Raw genomic sequence first — 18,529 nt, 5'->3', positions numbered from 1 at the left:
TCGAAAAACTTCGGGTTCGATTTGATGACAACTTACCACATTTTGAGCGTATAGACTAAAGCCAAGTTTTGAATAGTGAAACCAGGCTCGTATTAATAACTTAACTATTTATTTACTCAGAAAATATATATAAAAGGAAGGTGTTAACAAACGGGAGTGGACGATTTGCAAACAACTCTGAACACTTGGAATAGTTAAAAAATTGTGATGGCGATAATGTCAGGACCATAAGCAATGGTGTTTGGTTTGTACATTTGAATGTTATGTATGTTTCTTAGTATGAAATTTGATATTATGGTTTTTATTTTGAGGTTATGAATAGTCTGTACGCATAATATTAATTTTTGTTAATTATTTTTAATTTTTTAATTGTTACAACTAAATCAAAATGCAAATAATATTTTTATATAAAAAACAGTATTAAAGTGAGTGCTGGGTTGGCGGGGAGAGCGAACATTACAGCGAGGCGGGAATTTTTATGGCGCTGCACCACACTACTTATTCGGCATATACAGGTTTTCAATGAGGCGGATAGATGAGTGAATGAGTGCGATTTGAACTTGGCTGTTAGTTAAGCAGAATGTATCCAAATTAAGGTTAGAATGTATTGGTAATAACTACAGTTATTTGCTCGTATGCTGTTTTTAAATGCGAACGACGATAGGATAGGATGGTCTGTTAGTAGGCGATCATTTTACGATGCACATAATTACTATTTTGTAGATGTATGAACTTCTTGATAAAATTTTTCCCAAACGGCGATTTATTTGCGTATTTTCCAAATCTGTTTTGAAACTTTCACACCTCGGTCGAACGCTGCACCGATGGTGTGGGTGAGGCGGCATATGGAGGCGACGGTAAGCCGTTATCTTGTGTCAGTGGCATGGCCGTATTCGTTATCGGCGCTGCAGTCGGCGCTTGGCGTATCGGCAAAGACGTTGCACCCGTCGGTATATTGGATGGCGGGCGATTGAAGAACTGTGTGTTATTGGGTAAGACCGGCACTCCGCCAAAGCGATTCTGTGCTGCTGCATTCGGTTGGTAATTCATGGAACTGTTGCGACTATCGGCGCCACTAAATGTCGGACTGTATTGCTGATGCAAGGTGCTGCTATGCTGTGGCTCCTCGTCCGTCTCGGGTGATGGTGGCTGATTATAAGCGGCTCGGTTTGCTGTATCCGTCACATCGGGCGCCTGTCCCTGCACATGGGCTTGGGCCGGCTCATCTATGGCTGTGCCGTCCTCTTCGTGTTGATCGTGGTCAGTGCCCGAATTGGTGCGCAACGACCGTCTGCCCATTTGACGCGGCTTGTCACCTGTTTTATTAACGTATTCAATATCGCTAGCTACTTTTGTATCTTTATTTTCACTACCTTCGGATGAGGTCACATCCTCGTCATCCAGATCCCATTTCTTAGCTGGAAAGTCAATACGGGGTTTGCCCGGTAGTGGTTCATTCGTACGATAAACTTTATCATATGACCTACTTTTCTTGAGTGTGCCTGTTGCATCCGTATCGCTATCGTCGTCCGGTCCACTCAGCTGACGCAAGTTAGAACGTGACGAAGCACGCGAACGTGGTATGGTCATCTGCCAAGCGGGATCTTCCTTGAGTTGTTTCTGACGGAACCGGTAAATTCCGCAAACAATGCATATCATCAGCGGACATATGACGCACACAATAATGGCGATGGCAATAAAAGCGACACGACGTGTATAGAATACCTCACCTGTTAAAAATGAAGTTTTTTATATGTTTAAATTGGATATAAGATGCGATTGTAAAGGTAATTCATATAAATTAATACAAAGTCTACCAATGGGTTGGCAATATTTTTAAAAGGAATTTGGCAAGAATACTCACGCAAACAGTAGGTGTAGCCATACTCAGGAACATTCCAAAGGCCGTTAGCCATGCATTCACGACGCTGATCGCCCATCAGCACGAATCCCTCATTACACTCGAATGCAATCTTGGCGCCTGGCATGAAGTCAAAACTCAACTTGCGTCCAAAGCGAGGAGTCTCCAGAACGCCACACGAAACTACGCGCCTGCAAAGTATTAAAACGTTAAATTAAAATGACTTTCGTCTAACTCCACTTCGAAAAGTAATAAAATAAAGACCGTTGAGCTTACTTTGAATTCAAATTTCTTATGTTCACTAAACTGTCGTAGTAATTCTTGGTGAAATGCGCCATATCCGTATTCAAGGTCATGCCGTAGTCATAGCGACATTGATAACTTTCGCCACATAACTCCTCCGCACGCTCCACGTCATACGATCGGTTCGAGGGCAAGAAGTCCTGCGGCTCTTTTACAAAGTTCGGCACAAATGAAGCATTCGAATAATAGCTGGCAGTTCGTCCATTTTCACGTGAGAATAGAGCCGTTCCTACACCCGGAATATTGCGATCAGCCAACATCCACTTCAGACCGAAATCGTAGTAAATCTGCTGGAAATTGTTCAGATTCAAGTTGGCCACTGTACCGTCGGGTAACGCAAAGTCATCCAAAGCATTGAATGACCAATTGCCGAATAATCCTGCTGTTTTATTCTGAAATGAGCGAATAATATTTTTATAGAAGACGTAACTTCTAAATATCAAACATGTACTCACAATGAAATCCCACGGCAAATAGACTCGCCCCGTCATGAAGCCTTCATTCTCAACAACTTCCACACCTACGCCTGAATCGAACATCACGACAACTTGGGATTGATTGAGGAGATAAGTGGGCGTGTAAACGGTGACACCATCAAAATGCTGAAACCGCATGCTCTCCCGATCGAAATAAATACGCCGCCCATCGGCCAACACATCCAGGGCATAGCGCCAACGAGCAAATTTCGGCCGCAGTCGCACTTCAATTGTTGTTGTCGTATTGCCACGCATCGCCATAGCGGTCAACTGGGTAGCCATCACAGCACCATACTGGTTTTTGGGCACCTGCTCAAAACGACCCTGCACCTCGAAGCGACGATCAGCGGCCACACTACGCGACAAGACAAACTCACCTAAGCCATTAAAAGTATATTGCGTGCCATCAAAAGTAATGAAGTGTGGATCACCGAAGACTCCAGATACACCAGGCGCTTGATAGCCAACGCAGTCTTGTGTGGGTCGACGTTCAAAGCGGAAAGTTTCGCAATTTACAGACTGCTCCTTCTGCCAATGACAACAGGAGTACCACGGACGCATATCGTGGAACCAATTAGAAAGCGTCGGCACCTTACCAGCCTCATTCCAAGGCATTTTACCAAGATTATGATTACGTCGAGGCCGGGAGCCCCACACTTGATCCTGTGTTAACATCAGGAAACCATAGCGATCGTAGCAACACTGTTGTTCGGCGCCTTCCGCGCTGTCAGAAAAGAAATTTCAAATCATTTTTTTTTTTTTCTGTATATATGTATGTGAATGTGAGCTTACACCGGATTTCCACTGACGACGCAATGTATGGCGTTTTTGTGCCGCAAACATGTCGGATTCGAGTCCTTGTCACACTCTTTATCTGGTCGGTATCGTCCTTTGTCATAAACGGCCTGCTCCAGTGTGCACGGACAAAGCGGCAAGTCCCCAGTGAACGTTCTGAAATCAATATGTGAGTACTCGTACTTATTATTTATTTCTAAAATCTCGAAAGCCTTTAATATACGAAAGTCTATAGTACAGTATCATTTCTTTTGTCTTTCGACACTCCAACTCGCAATTAATTTTGCTGCCATAGTGGCGACCGCTTAAAAACCAACAATAGATGTTTTCCAGTGCTTACCTCAAATAGCGGTCATTTCGTACCCAATTCTCACACAGCGCCTCAGGCCAACGCAGTCCGTGCTTGCGCTCCCATTGCTTATTGAAATACCAGCCCAGAGGGATGGGACGTGACCAGAGCGTTCTACAAAGAGAAGAAAATGGAAAATGTACTAAACCGTTATGACGAACATCAGGCAAATGCACCAAACAAAATAAAGGACAAATAGAAAAGGGAATGATGTCAAAAGGTCTCTTCACAGAAAGGAAATGATTTTAATTCGGCGTTTAGTATCAGTGCAGGTAAAACGAAATCTTAAAAAGGGCTGAAGACTTCAACGGCTTAACTCTAATAGCATGATATACAAGTACTGATATGTAGTAATGATTATATCGATTGTTAGTTGCTAAGTTTGGCTGATGAATTAATTTCCAAGATCCACACAATATTTATTTTAAGCGGAGCCGAGGGACTTGAAATAGGCAACTAGGACGACTTCAAAATAACCTTACCAAACCCAGAAATTAGTACTCATCAGGTTAGAATCGCTTATACTTGGATAATACCAGAGTGAGATTCCCAAACGCAACATGTTGCAGAAGATTTTGAACGCTGAAGATTTGAAACAATAAATCCTGGACCTCAATAGGTAGTGATTGAAGCTTTATTGAATTAAACTGGACAATTGACCACTTGTGTTGTGTACGAATATGCCACAATATGTTGAGTTGTAGGATTCATCGTCTCGACCTCACCCAAGCCTCGGTGGACTCGCCTAACCACCACTTGTTTTGTTATATACTTTTGTAATTGCATTACGAATGCAATATTGACCCTAAGTATTGTTGAATTAAAAGAGTGCTTGCATTAAAAGCTTGCTCACTGGTGGCACAGTGATCGAAGCCCACTCAATGGCGCACAAACACACACACCCTTGCACGCCACGCAGCCACTCACCCTTGAGCATCCGCACAAGCTGTACTCACTAACACCAACTGAATGCACCTTGTGCACAGGCAATTGATTTTACAATCGAATTGAATTATTGCGCATTGATGACATGCAAATGCAAATGCAAAAACAAAACAAAAACCTAATTGACTGGCGACAAATGACAAGTGGACGTATGGAAACTGTAAAGTGACAAATTGAATGAAAACACTGACACAACTTTGTTGTTGTATGCGCTTGTGGTAAAGTGCTTAGGCTAAAGGCCACTTCGCATACACACACCCTAATGTATGTATATGCACATGCAGACTTTAGAGACAAAGCAAAAGCTCGTCGCGTGGTAATAAAATAATGACTTTAATAGAATGCAAATAATTTCTTATGAAATTAAAGAAAAACATTGAACGAGCTTTCATTTCTGTGGGATGTGAACCTTGACGCATCACTTGTTCTTAATACGCAGCATATGCTCGTCTATGTATATGTGAATGTATACATACACGGCACATTCATTGTAACGCGTTGAAGTTATGTAATAGAGAACCTTTCGTATTCCTTTGATACTTTTGCTATAATTTAGGTTATCTTCCCTAAAATAACAGATTCTGCTCTTTTGTCAGACATGCTTTGAGATAACAAACAACGTCACATGTGTCTAAAGTTCAATAGGTAATTTTTCAACTTACGGACTAATCTTCAGGCCGGAATACTGCTCTGGATTCGTTAGATTTATTTGCAGGAAACCGAATTGCAGATCGTTGTTGTAATTATTGCGGTTGACATAATTTTTCGGATAAATCACATAGGAGCCGGTGTTGGTTAGGCCAGTCTCGATTGAGTCAATATACTCCAGTTGCGGACTGAGAAAAAAACGTTCAATTAACTTTAAATTCTTGGTTTTGTTTTTAACTTGATCTTACTATATGGTAACTTCGCGGTATCCCCAAAGTGATATCATTATATTGGCGTTGCCGTTTGAGGTTAAGTTATAAGGATCCCAGCTGATTTGTATCTGGTCGGGTGATTTCTTGTGGACGTCTTCGGTTTCGAAGAAAATCTTCTCCGTTGCTAAAGCGGGGGTTTCTAAAACAAATTCGGTTAATTTTATTATATTGGAAACCAAGCAAACGAAATTCCGACCTCTCACTTACCTACAAAATATCTGCCGCGCCATTTGAAGCGCTGATTGCCAATTGAAATTTCGAAGCGCACCCAACCTTCGGCTTTCAAGAACGGTTGCACACAGATAACACGATTTGTATTCACATAAGTGCCCAGCACATCTTCGGTATCGAAATGGCATGTAACGCGTTTCTTCGGATCAAAGCAGGGACCAGTGATGTTGACCACAGTGCCGCCCAACATATTACCGGCTTCGGGCGCAAAGGTCAACGGCAAATGCGAAGCATCTATAATTTGCAGAAAACCCCAATAACATTATTAACATTTCATAAACAACCTATAGTGTCTATATATAGAGTATATGCAATTAAAGGGAGTACGCACCGATATCCTTATTACAGGAACCAATTAAGATTTGCTCATCTATACGGAAGAGATGGCGGCCCGGGAAGCCATTGCCCCAACCACGCCCCGTCAAGTCACGTATCACCATCTGCTGGCTATAGGGCGTGTACTCGTAGGACCGCGTACCGTTGCCTGCATTGAATCCCACCTGCAAAATGAACGACGCTCTTAAAGTGTTTGCAACGCTGAACACACAAACAAAAAAATTTAATTCTGAAAATAATGCATTTTGCAATTAAATTCCACGGCTAACCGCATTTTAACATCGATATAAATTATCTTGTCACATTTTTCTCTTCGCTTTGGTATTTATGCCCATGCCAGTTTGCGGTGAAGTTAAAAAATATTAAGGAATTTATGCGCAACCACACATATGGAATTGCCTATGTGCTACATATTGGTATTTATTATTTTAATTAGACTTATTAATTTTACTTTATGGATTAAATACGCACATAACCGAACGACATATAGACATATGTATGATATTGTACTTACAAAAGCCGGTACACCGCCCTCACCAGTGGTTGTATCACCGCCTGCCTCGGTGTTCGAAGACCATTTCAGCAAATCGTAGTTGTATATGGCATATGTGTAGACTTCGTCGGTGGCCAAAACCATTTGGAAAGTATTTGTCTGAGAATTTGTAAAATATTTTTGTTAACAGATTCTTATATAAATTTAAAAATATATTTTTCAGTGGAATTAATTGGCAGTGCATGTAAACCATTGATGTATTTTTGTAAAACTATGCCAAATCGGACCTAAACCAACCAGTTGAGTAATATTTTATCCTTGTCATAAAAATCTTTATCAGCTAACTGGGGACGATTGAACATTAGCGAAGCCATAGCCGTCTTAACTAGGTCTACAATATTTTGCTTTTACTTTTTAGCAATAAAATTCAACAATGCTTCATCGATTGAAGTTTGGCGTATTTTTGTCACCAATGCAGAGCTTAAATGGATATTTCTTGAATTGCTTTTAAGCTATCAAAATTGATCGGATAAATACGGCTATACTCTTACCATAGCCATCAAATTACTATTATGCGAAAAAATGCAAATAATGAAAACTCATACGTGAGTACTACTCACTTACTTAGAAATTCGTGGCTCCAGTTTTCAACAAGATTAACAATAACAAATCAAATTCTAATAAATTTATGACTTGATTACTCTTTGTGCATACTGAATAACTTAGTAAACGAAATATCCGAAAATCAATTGCCTTATTAGAATATTCCAAGTGTCTGGAGAGAATCGTTTGTTTCTGGCTTAACAATCTAATTGAAGTACGAGTACTACACATTTTTTCTTTTAAAAGCATTTCTTGAAAATCAGAGAAATTTATTTCATACAAATATTACATATCGCTCATTTCCTGCAAGACCGGCATAAGTCAAAAAAATCGATTTTCCAGAAAACGCGTTTAAAGTTTTCAACTGACTACAACCTTACACGGTGACTCCAACCTTACACCTCTTCTCAAGCGGAGCATATAAGAGGTATTCATATGAATTTTTCACTCAACATGAAGTATGATATAACGAACAATTCTGCAGCATTAACTCCAAAATCACGTTTTTTGATTTATGCCGGTCTTGCAGCAAATGAGCGATATGAAGACTTAAGTGAATGAAAATTTATTAATTGAATTTATTTGTTCACACTTTGGAATTGCCACTGCTATGTGCTCGCAAAACAGCCTCAGGTCGAAAATAACTGTAAATAATTGGTCTTAATTCAATTTGATTGCTATTGCAAACATGTGTCTGCTTGTAATGATCTTTAAGCTTGTAACAAGTTAATATGCAAATATATAGATACCAAATCAGAAGAGGCTATAAAAGTGGTTTAAACGTGCATAGCAAAAAGGATGCTATTTCCGGAAGTCATTCGAGTGCAGAGTTTTCAAGGCAGACTTAAACACACGTAGTAACAACGCCGGTACATAACTTTAAACTTATTTGCTCATAAATACGTTACATTGCCTAGTATTGAGTATTTATCTCTTTATTTTAATGCTCTTACCACCCGAGGCCTGTATGAATTTCATTTTACATTTTATTGAAAACGCAATAAATTCTTGTTTTCTAAATGTAAGTGCCTTTGTTCGTGTTTTTCTATTCTTCACTGATTGACAGACGTGATAAATGCAAGTGACAGTGGTTGTGACTGCTCAAGAGAGTCTTTTGTGACATGTCAGCACTCAAGCGCTCGCTGCGAGCACACGATTTCCTTTGTAAAGTACTCGCAAATGAACACAGCTGTGTGTCGAGCCATTCGCCGATCTATCAAAGTCCACATGCCAATAAAAGCACGAAATGAAGGAAGGCAAAACATTTTTTGCGATTGTTGAATGTAAGTATGTGTGTGAAGACTTTTAGGTCCAGAAAATATTCATTTTTTGCAACTTACCGTGAAAAGCGCGTTGTCGATGCCACCGGCGAATGAAACGTTCTTCCATGTTGCGATAAGAACATGTTTCGGTATGAACGTCTCTGCGCCCACGACGCCCTCTCGTATGTCCCACATGGTGCGCTCACGCACCTCGACGCCGAAACGGTCCGTGCGAGTAATCAAATCACGTTCGAGACTGCAAGAAACATACAAAACCATACATAAATCCAAGTTAATAAATAAAACAGTGCAAACTAAGAAAGCAAAAAAATCACATATGTACATACATCAAGAAGTATATATTTGTTAACAGTCGGCAGTTAAAATGTTAAAGGTTAGGGGGCTCTGGGCGCAAGTGGATTTTTGCCCTCCACCTGCATCGTTTACATGTCAGGAATATTTTATTTGTTTACTAATGCCCATGTCATAAATCATATTGCGCTAGGTCAGAAAGCAGTCGCTTGGGCCCACGTATAACTCGTATTTAATAAATATTTGTTCGGGCGAAAAAGAAACAATTGAACAAGTTGGCCAGGAAAGCCACCGCATGTAAATATTTGTGCACAAAGGAGATTACATCAACGGCTCATTTCCCAATATCCACACGCGTAGCTTATCGCATCTCGCAGATGTGTGTGTTTTTTTTTTGTTTTTGGTTATTTTTGGATACGGAATATTGATTGCTTTCGAATTCCTCTCACTTTCTGTGTATATTTGTATTTGCATAATCGAGGAGAGGTGATAAAATGGTAAAAAAAACACCATTAGCAAAATGGTGACAGGTGGACTACCACATTATCTGTTTTACGTGAACCAATACCTTTCCAGCTCCTTTTCCATAGATTTTATTATAACAATTTAATAATGGTGATAGCAGCGCTAGTATTGAATGGCTGCCTCATTAAACAGTCTTTACGATGAGAATTTCCCAGCAAGGTCAAAACGAAAATTAAGTTCGAACGACAAAATCGAACACTTCTTATATCTGCAATTATAGCAAAAGCGCGGAAATGATCTTCGAAAACTGTACCAAATTCGACATCAAAAGACACAATTATATTGAGTAGTCGAAAAAGTCTTTTCGTATTTTATGAATAGATGTCGTTGCAGTCATATATCTCCATTTACACTGTGTCATACCATATAGTGTTGAAAAGGTGGGATTTTAAGCTTCATTTAACTAAAAAAATTAAATTCAGGGAAACTGAAAAAAAGTTATAGCTGTTCAAAAATGAGTGAAATTCGCTACATTTTGAATTTTTTGTATAAAAACGGGAAGAATGCCACGTAAGTCACCAGTGGAATTTGTGAAATTTAAGGAGACGATCCTGTATCAGTTCGTGAAGCACAACAATGGTTCGTTTGCATCTGTTCTGGAAATTTCGATTTACACTGATGAAAGTTTTACACTGAGGTAATAATTTCTCTAACGGAAAAATGGCAAAAAGTGGTCGACCAAAATGGTCCGTGTTTGTTTATTTATTTATTATTATAAATAAAAAAAATAAGTTGAAGTTTGATTAGAAATACGAAAAGACCAATAATAAAGTATGTTAGACTACACCCTATATCATCGATAAAACGTGGAATTTGACGTTTAATAGGGCACCCTATTTCCCGATTATTTATGGTATATTAAATATTTTTAATGGCTTCTTTAGTGATATTAGAATTCCATTACGCGAGCTATGAATAAAGAAACATAAAAGTATGTAAATACCGTCGCTTATGGGAACCTCTCACTTAACTGAGTCGCACGACAAGCGCGAGAGCCATCCCCTCGCACAGACACCCACACAAGCCACATCTTGCCAAGTCGTTTCATAATGGAAGTAGAATTCCATGCGGCTTTTGAAGATTTTCCGTTACACGCATTATTTGCATACCGTTGCACAGTTCCACAGTTGCTCAGCTATTTTACAACAAAAAGAGCGTGCATAGCAATGCAATTGAATTGCGAGTGCGGTAACAAATAGCATTAAATTGTTGTCATTCTAATGCCGCTTGGCAGCTATGCGACCGCCGCCAATTCAAAGTCCTTGCGACTAAAAAAAGCGTCATTCTTCTACGTGCTTTCATATTGTATGCTCTTTATAATTTAAAAGGCACTAATGCGATTATCAGCGGCTCTTCTAAGTGCCCGGCGTGCAGATTATTGCGCAAAATTAAAACAAATGTCTATGCACAAACGAGGGTTAATAAAAAATAAACAAGGCCGAACTGATTATCAAATGGCACTCGGTTGGTGGGCTGCTCAAAGTCTCTCTCGGGCCCAATTAGCACTTCCGTTTAATGCACTGTTGTGAGTAGTTTTGGTACGCTGCCTTATCGCAGTGGCAAATCTCCTGGCACTGATTCTATACGCGGTCTATACTTGATATGTAAAATAACTGAGAACTCGCCGAAAAAATAGAGGCCACTTGATACATTGCATCCTGTTGGAAACTGCAACAACAATGACTGTTGATATTTTTAGTGGCTTTTTTTGCTTATTTCTCTTACCTAGAATATCTTGTAGATAGTGAAGGCAGAATAAAAAGAAGTTTATTGATCTTACTTCGTACTTTTGTCTCATATTTCTGACAACACTCACACACGGTCCCTAAGTAGTTGATACCTACTTGAAAGGATATTAGAAACTGGAATGTGCATTTTTCTGCATTAATTCTGCTTCTATGAGGAAAAGTGAGGCAAAAGAAGCTTTCGATAATTTCAGCTGCTATGAAAATTAGCTTACGTCCTTGGTGTCAGTAAAAATCTGGCAGCGAATGTTTATACAAAAACGCGCCGCTAATTTTATAAGCTTGCTGCGATTAATGGTGATCTCAGCTGCAGTCGGCCCAGTTAAATACGAAAGGATTATTAAAGCTCTGCAGTTAAGCGCATAAACGACACTGTGAGTAAGGCTACTCGTGGTGGGCGCACATGGCGTATGAGTAACATCTGTTAAGCAAATGTCGATAAATGGAAATGTGTGTATAAGTATGCAGGTATTTGTGCGAACGCACATGTGTAGACACAATCGCATTACATAGGATTACTGCGTAAATTATTATGATTCATTTAGCAGTTTCGGCAGCAGGTGCAATTGTCGCATTCCTCGAATTTTAATGGTCTCATACTTTTGTTTCAATCTGCATGAATTTGTATTTTTCAGTTTTGTTATTGTTTTTTTTTTTTTTTTGGTTTTTTTGGAATAATTTATTTCTGTGGAAAACATTATTATAGCTATTCACTGGAGTAGTAATTTCTATGTAATGATAATAAACGAATTCAAATACAAAATATATGAGATCAGCGCTCATAAGAACAAACCCACACAACGTTGGTTTTTCTTTGCGCGCCAGCCAGAGAGAATTACAACTGTAACTGTCGCGAAAATATGTAAGTTTCAGTTCGGAGCACGTCCACATGGAGAAAAACTACATAGCAGCTGACAATACAATGGTTTGCCATGGTTTTACCGTTGGTTTTTGCACAACTCCGCGATTCGCCAAACTTGAAAAAAATAGATTGAAATATAACAACAAAGAAAAACACTTTGCTGCTCGCAACAAAAATGCAAAAGTAGCAAAAATTGAAATACATAATTCGGAAAAACAACGGTTTTTTATCGCTGCTTTCGGCGTGCGAAAGTTATTTACACTGTTTTGTGCGACACCCCGCCACCACTTCGCATACCCTACCGCGAGCGCTGTGGTAAAAACAATTAGAACAACAATTGGCGATGAACAAGAAGTGTGTACCGTTATATGCGTATCTGCGGGTGAATAAGTGAACTGCGCTGTCGCAGTCAGCTGAGTTGAATGCCACTTTTTGCCAATTATGCGGAACAAATGACAGCAGGCGGAAGCTCGACAATGGCGACGAGGAAGGCGTCGGAACTATGCTAACTAACGAAATGACACCGGAGTCGGTTTGCAGTTTTCTGCGATAATGGAATTTTGGCAAGCTGCACTATTTTTTATTTATTTTTCTAAGCACCGTTATGCCTTTGGCGTTAACAGGTGCTTGCTTTTTAAAAAGTTGGCATCTCGGATTTGAAAATTTGGAAACTACAGCTTACTGCAGACAGCTTAAACTGTTTGTTCATGCATTTTCCGGGTAACAAATCAGGAAAGTAATAATATACATAGAATGTATGTAAGTAATTCATAGACCAGTGAGTCTTATCTCCCTGAAGAGCGCTCTTAATAATCAGAATTTTGTTTCAGGAATGTTATAAGTACTTCTTTAACTATGATTGGGAAATCAAGCACGTTCGCGTCACGATTGTGCTCATCTATTATTGGGTTTTTGGTCTGCTGAAAAATATCGAAAGCATAACCTAAAATAAAATTAACACATATCTGCTACATATCGTTAACCGACAGTTTTTTTCACGAAACAAATGAATCGCTGTCAAGTGGGTATATTTTGGATAGCTGTTTAATTGTAAAAACAAAGTTTTACTTTAGGAGATAGTTTATTCGACAGTTATATAAAATACTGTCTCCTCCAGCAAGCTCATAACTAATAAGTACACAGGGATTGAACGACTACATTTGAAAGACTACTAAGACACTTTAACATTGAAGCATTTTCAATATTTGAATATTATTTCAATTTAAACTAATTTGACGAAGCCACAGTCCGCTGCGGCCAATAACCTGACAATTAACCCTAAACTCAAACACATTACAGGGATTAGAAACCAGGCGCACACATTCACAAACATTTGCAAAAGTTTTCTAATCATTTCAGGCCAAACTGCTGCTGACACCAAACAAACAAGCAGAAGTGTTGATTTAAGCAATAAATGAGCCCTCTGTGGGACATGTTGAAAGCCGCAGTCGCCTGAGCACGAATCGTAATATCAAGTGTAAAATATTTTATTATACTTTGTATACATATACGGACGCACATGTTGTGATATTAATGAAGTGGTAACCCCAAATGCTTATATAAATATATAAGTTGCGGCCGCTTTCCTTCCCTAAGGCATGAGTGAATCAAAGTTTATTTCAAAATGTACATTCAACACACCTATATTCATGTAGATTCAAATTCTGACTATTATTAGTAAAGGTTTTGGTTTTATTTCATTTTTGATGGCGAGGAAAAATACTATCCCGAAGTAGCTCTAAAAGTCGCAGATAACCGCACATATATACTTCCACCACTTTGGGACTAGTAGATGCGCAGTTAGTGAAAGGTAAAAAGTTAGCGTTAATCCTCTGAGAACTAAATTACAAATAAGTCACAGAAAATGACTTAGTTCGAGTGTGTTATTGCCACAACTCGTTTGAAAGTATGACGAGAAGATTCTCTAATCCTCTAATATGTAGGCACAGCTTTAAAAACAATGGAAGCTTTCGTATTCTTCTTCTTTTTAATCCCTTGGCACTTCGAAAAAAAAAATCAATTTTTTGTGTTTCTGGATAAATGAATAAATCTCGGCCCGGAAGAGTCACATTGTTAGTGTATTTCTACAAACATACTCATAAGTGGACTTAAAACTTACTTTTGCGTTACTATTATATAGGCTTGTGCAAACATATATAAATACGATTATTAATGACTTTTACTCACCGGAAGTACACGCCAGGTGTGCGCTGATCTATGTCTGTCGGATATATGCGTCCCACGCGGCATTTGGAAAACCATATACCAATAAAAGAGGGATCACGACGCTTCGGCCAATCCTTTATGGGAAATACCAGAGGATATGTCAGATACTCTGGTGGATCGGAAAACTCCAAATAGCCATTGAGCGAGAGCTATGTAAGTACAATATGTTAAATCAGTGTTCCAGCAGACATCATATCATACAAATCATATCTTCAACTTACTCGAGTGTAATTGTAGACGAAGCCAAAGAATGGTAGACGAAAGTTCAAATTTTTATGCAACTGTGTCATGGAGGCATGTATGTCGTACTGATAATCACCGCGCCCGCCATTCGTGTCCTTGTCAAAGTACCAGTACATTAGATTCGAACGAATCTCCTGTAAGCGCTGCGAGGTAATGACGTAACCGCCGGCAGCGTGGGATGGTATAACTGGTGGAGCCACAGGATTATTGGGATTAGCTGCAATTCAAATAATGTAAGCTTTCTAGTAAAACATCAATTTAATAAACGGAAGAGCACAGATTAAATATTTATATGATTTCATGCGGTTATCAACTTAAAATTAATTGTATAATTTCATATTACGAGTATAATGTCAATAATACAACTAGAACCCAATAAAATTTTATATTATTAACGCCTTTCTCCAAGTATAGACTATAAAATGCAAACGCACTTTTGTAGGTTGCTCGGAGAGCATTAAATTCAAATCGTTTGAATACAATTCTTATTCTAGTTTTATCTCGAAATTTAAAACCAGATCGGGGAAAGAGGTCTAGTGGCAAGTCCATGAAAAATAAGGAAAATTAAAGAAAAATTTAACTAGATAAGATATTCCCAAGCAAAGTGATCAGTTTGAAATATTTTTTATCATTGCTCTTTACATTATCATTTACTAACCGTTGGCTAAACAAAATTAGTTATCAGCGAGTATAATAATACATTTATTTAGTAAGGCCATTTAGTCATTATCGAAGAAACGAAAATTACAAATTTATACAATTATTAGCGCACTCAATCAAAAAGCTTAAAATTTCCTGTTAATACGTGTTATCGCAACGGTAATATTTCACAATTACTAAGTACTTATTTTAGATATTTCATAGCCAAGATATAAACAGGGCGGAAAAGCCACAGCCCTATCTAAAAATATGTAAAGCATTATACGCTTCTTCGGGTATCTTCCGATCGAGAAATTACATATTCGACCGAATGCAGTGAGGATAACAACTTATTCGTCCGGCGCAATAAAAATTGTTTTTTTGTAATAGAGATGGAAAGCATTGCGAAATAAGAACATCTTCACAAGGCAGCCTCTTCTTGGTTCTCCAAATCGCATTAAAGACTTTAAAATGAGATATTTTATGTTATAAATACCCTAAATAATGGAGAGCTCAGACAAATCATTGTTTTCTTTTTTTTTCAAAATCTATTTCTTTGTTAAGAACTCTCAATTCCAACCGAGTGCCCACTCGAAATGTATACATATGTATATTTCCCTACAACTAATTTTAACTAATTTTTATCAAAAAATACCAAATAATAATAAGCATGGATCCACACTAATTGATGTAGTGCCCACATTTTTCTATTGAACCACGACTTTCTTGCCTATAAATGTCTCTATGACGAACCACTGATTGTAAAATAAATACAAAGCTTTGGCATTATTTTCGACTAAGTTTGTTTATCTTATCGTGACGAGTACTAACGGTAAATAATACCAAGAAAACGGTGTCTTCATTCGTGGATAAGTATGTATGTTTGTTGTACCGTTAGGCAACTTCGCGTCGATTGTTGGGCAAGAAATAGTGAGTAAATATTGCCAACACGAATGCGGCGATAAGATAACGCTGGACTTGTTAAACGCATACTTGGGCAACGCAAAGTGCACAAACATACTGAGGAATATACACACGTCCATTGGTAGGTGAATACATAAATGAATAAGTGCGATAGAATACATATGTCATGCTGTGCTAATAGTCGCAGCCGCTAGTGTAAAACTTTTACAGCGGCGGTGAGTAAGCTCTGACTCATTGCAAGTGAATTTGAAGACATTTTTACGCTTTTTAATGAAATTCAAATATGCTATACCATACATACATATACACATTCAGGGTTATTTTTTTTTTTAATCTCAATATCAAACTTACACCAGTCATATCCGTTGTCGTCGCTGATATCGAAGCCCAACTCGCCGAGATAGAAATCCTCGCTAACCTTCAAGGCTCCGGCCGTTTCCAGGAAGCTTTTTGTTTGATTTCTAGGTGTCACACCATTGTTAGGGCGTGGAGAAATCGGGCTCGGCGGTTTTGTCTTTTGTGTTGTGGTCTTTGTTGTTGGCCTTGGGGAGGTCGTAGTCGTTGGTTTCACTTGTTCCTGCACGATCTCTGGTATCATTTCAACGAGCTCGGCATCGTTAGACACCTTGAATTTGGGATCAATTGCCTGAGAATCGGTGTCGAGCTCCGAAGAATAATTCTCGCTTCCAATGACTGATGTCGACAAGACACAGGCTAGCACGAATGCTAGCAGGATTTTGAAACGCATTTTTGTATGTGTGTGTGTGTGTGTGTGGGTTTCTTCACTTTAATAAATATATTCGTTTAATTTGTTCGTTAACAATTATTTTTCGTTAAATAGCACTTTCGTTGAGTGCAGCCGTTTTTGTGTGTTTTCACTAAAGAAGAGGAAGAAAATAAAATTAAACGATATTACCAAAAATCACATTTCCCCTTATGCACTTCACTATGAGATCATCACCGCCTGTATTGGCCACTAAGTTTAACTGTTGCCGTTAACCAGCTATTTTTAAAGGCCTTATCAGACCAAATTGTAGCTTATCAGCACGTTTATGCAACAACAACACTTTCACAGTAGAACAAATTTTTTTTATTTCCAACACTGCTATATTTCTAGCACAGGATTTACGCACCTTTTCGAAAAACACGTACAACACGACTCCACGGAAATTTCAGACTGAAGTTGGGGCGTTGTCGTGCTCGGTTAGGAGCCCGTATTCACCTGTCCGCCTGAACCTCCAACACATGCAAACACCTGCGTATGTCAAACTTATGCTGAGATAACGCTGGCCATGGACCTACGATGGTGTATGTGTATGTGTGTTTATAAGAATGTGTTAATATCTTATCTTATCACTTGGTGCTGAGAAGCCCTAATATGCGACACATATCACATTAGCGACCACGAATACTGTTAAACGCTACAAAATTGGAGATAAATCGGAAAAATAGGCCAATGTGAACATTAAGCTCTTCTGCAACAACAAATTCAGAAAATTTTACTTTTCTGGTCATACAAGGAATATGGAATATTCGAAACACCCCTGTGCTAGATAACTATCCGAACTTTTCGTGTGTAAATGCACATGTATGAACTTCGAGAGGAATTACGGGTCTACGTATTGCAAACACCGCTATCTAATCAAATTTTGCCAATATTTTTGTTGCTTTCTTCAATGATTCATTACCACTTTCAAGCTCAATACTTTCCACTTATCGTTACGCGCCATTAACCATTAAAATACACACAGTACATATCAAATTATGGGCCATACATTCGGCTGATGACTGAATCGACATTCTAGGAACTTGTGCAAATCTAAATAAACTTGTATGTGCGTCTATAAAACTAGTAGCAAAAAATTTTCATTCATATTTCGATAATTGTACAAGCATAAAGGGAATCTGATTCCATGATTGATTAACGATGAACAATGTACAAGTATAAGGGGAATGGTTTTTCTTTTTTGAAATAAAACAAAAACGGTTTAAGATATCAATGAAATTTTTTATTCCTGTGAAAGTACATTCGATGTCATTATGTGTGAAATTAGATTTATCTTGTATGGCCACCAACGGCACGCTTGCGGAAGTCTAGATGCTGAACCCATTTTCAAGTATAAATCGGCCGTTCAAAATTCGTACGAAGTTCACCAATTGTCGCTGACTAGTTGGCAAAGACCATAGACGTAACGTAGCCTCACAGGTAATAGTCTAACGGTAACAAAACGCACGACCGAGGCTGTCTATTGACTGGACCATTTCGTAAGATAACTCCTTAATCAAACTTGGTTTTCAATAAATCGATTGTGACATTCGCTTTGATGTAGGCCAAGATCTTTTCGCAAAATTCGCAAAAATAACGTCACAGAGATGCCCAACGCTTTAGAGCGACGTGTGAGAGACTTATTTGGGTCTTGATGATTTACTGTACCGGTGGATTCAAATTTTTCCACAAGACGCTCAATTGTTGATCTGA

The 18,529-nt window shown here is 38.6% G+C and overlaps 1 protein-coding gene across 5 annotated transcripts; it reads right to left on the bottom strand.

The window, feature by feature from the left end:
- Positions 1–90: 90 nt before the first annotated feature.
- On the bottom strand, positions 91–17,334 carry LOC105232513 (protein mesh). Of its 5 annotated transcripts, XM_011214206.4 has the most exons (18): positions 17,184–17,334; positions 16,402–16,928; positions 14,466–14,704; positions 14,206–14,393; positions 8,653–8,830; positions 6,731–6,868; positions 6,212–6,380; positions 5,857–6,114; positions 5,626–5,788; positions 5,392–5,565; positions 3,776–3,898; positions 3,433–3,591; positions 2,620–3,364; positions 2,138–2,556; positions 1,865–2,052; positions 1,488–1,730; positions 1,374–1,418; positions 91–1,316 (listed from the first exon to the last, which is right to left on the bottom strand). In XM_011214206.4, exons 2-18 carry the CDS (start codon positions 16,796–16,798, stop codon positions 799–801), a joined length of 4,344 nt encoding a protein of 1,447 aa, XP_011212508.2. In that variant the 5' UTR covers positions 16,799–16,928; positions 17,184–17,334; the 3' UTR covers positions 91–798. The 5 variants fall into 5 exon arrangements, with proteins under 5 accessions (XP_011212508.2, XP_011212506.2, XP_011212507.2 ...); XM_011214204.4 differs by having other exon boundaries at positions 1,374–1,730; XM_011214205.4 differs by having other exon boundaries at positions 91–1,418.
- Positions 17,335–18,529: the final 1,195 nt, after the last annotated feature.

Source organism: Bactrocera dorsalis, unplaced genomic scaffold, assembly GCF_023373825.1.
Source record: "Bactrocera dorsalis isolate Fly_Bdor unplaced genomic scaffold, ASM2337382v1 BdCtg041, whole genome shotgun sequence".
Lineage (NCBI taxonomy): Eukaryota > Metazoa > Arthropoda > Insecta > Diptera > Tephritidae > Bactrocera > Bactrocera dorsalis.
Note: the sequence above shows the minus strand (reverse complement) of the source record. Positions and strands in the feature narration are given on the sequence as shown.

Bases quoted from the DNA above. Each gene is read 5' to 3' on its own strand.
- LOC105232513 (XM_011214203.4), bottom strand. From the start codon at position 16,798: ATGCGTTTCAAAATCCTGCTAGCATTCGTGCTAGCCTGTGTCTTGTCG. The intron at 2,557-2,619 runs GTGAGTACATGT...CGCTCATTTCAG, and splicing joins ATTTGCCGTGGGATTTCATT to AATAAAACAGCAGGATTATT. The intron at 1,731-1,864 runs GTGAGTATTCTT...CATTTTTAACAG, and splicing joins TGGCTACACCTACTGTTTGC to GTGAGGTATTCTATACACGT.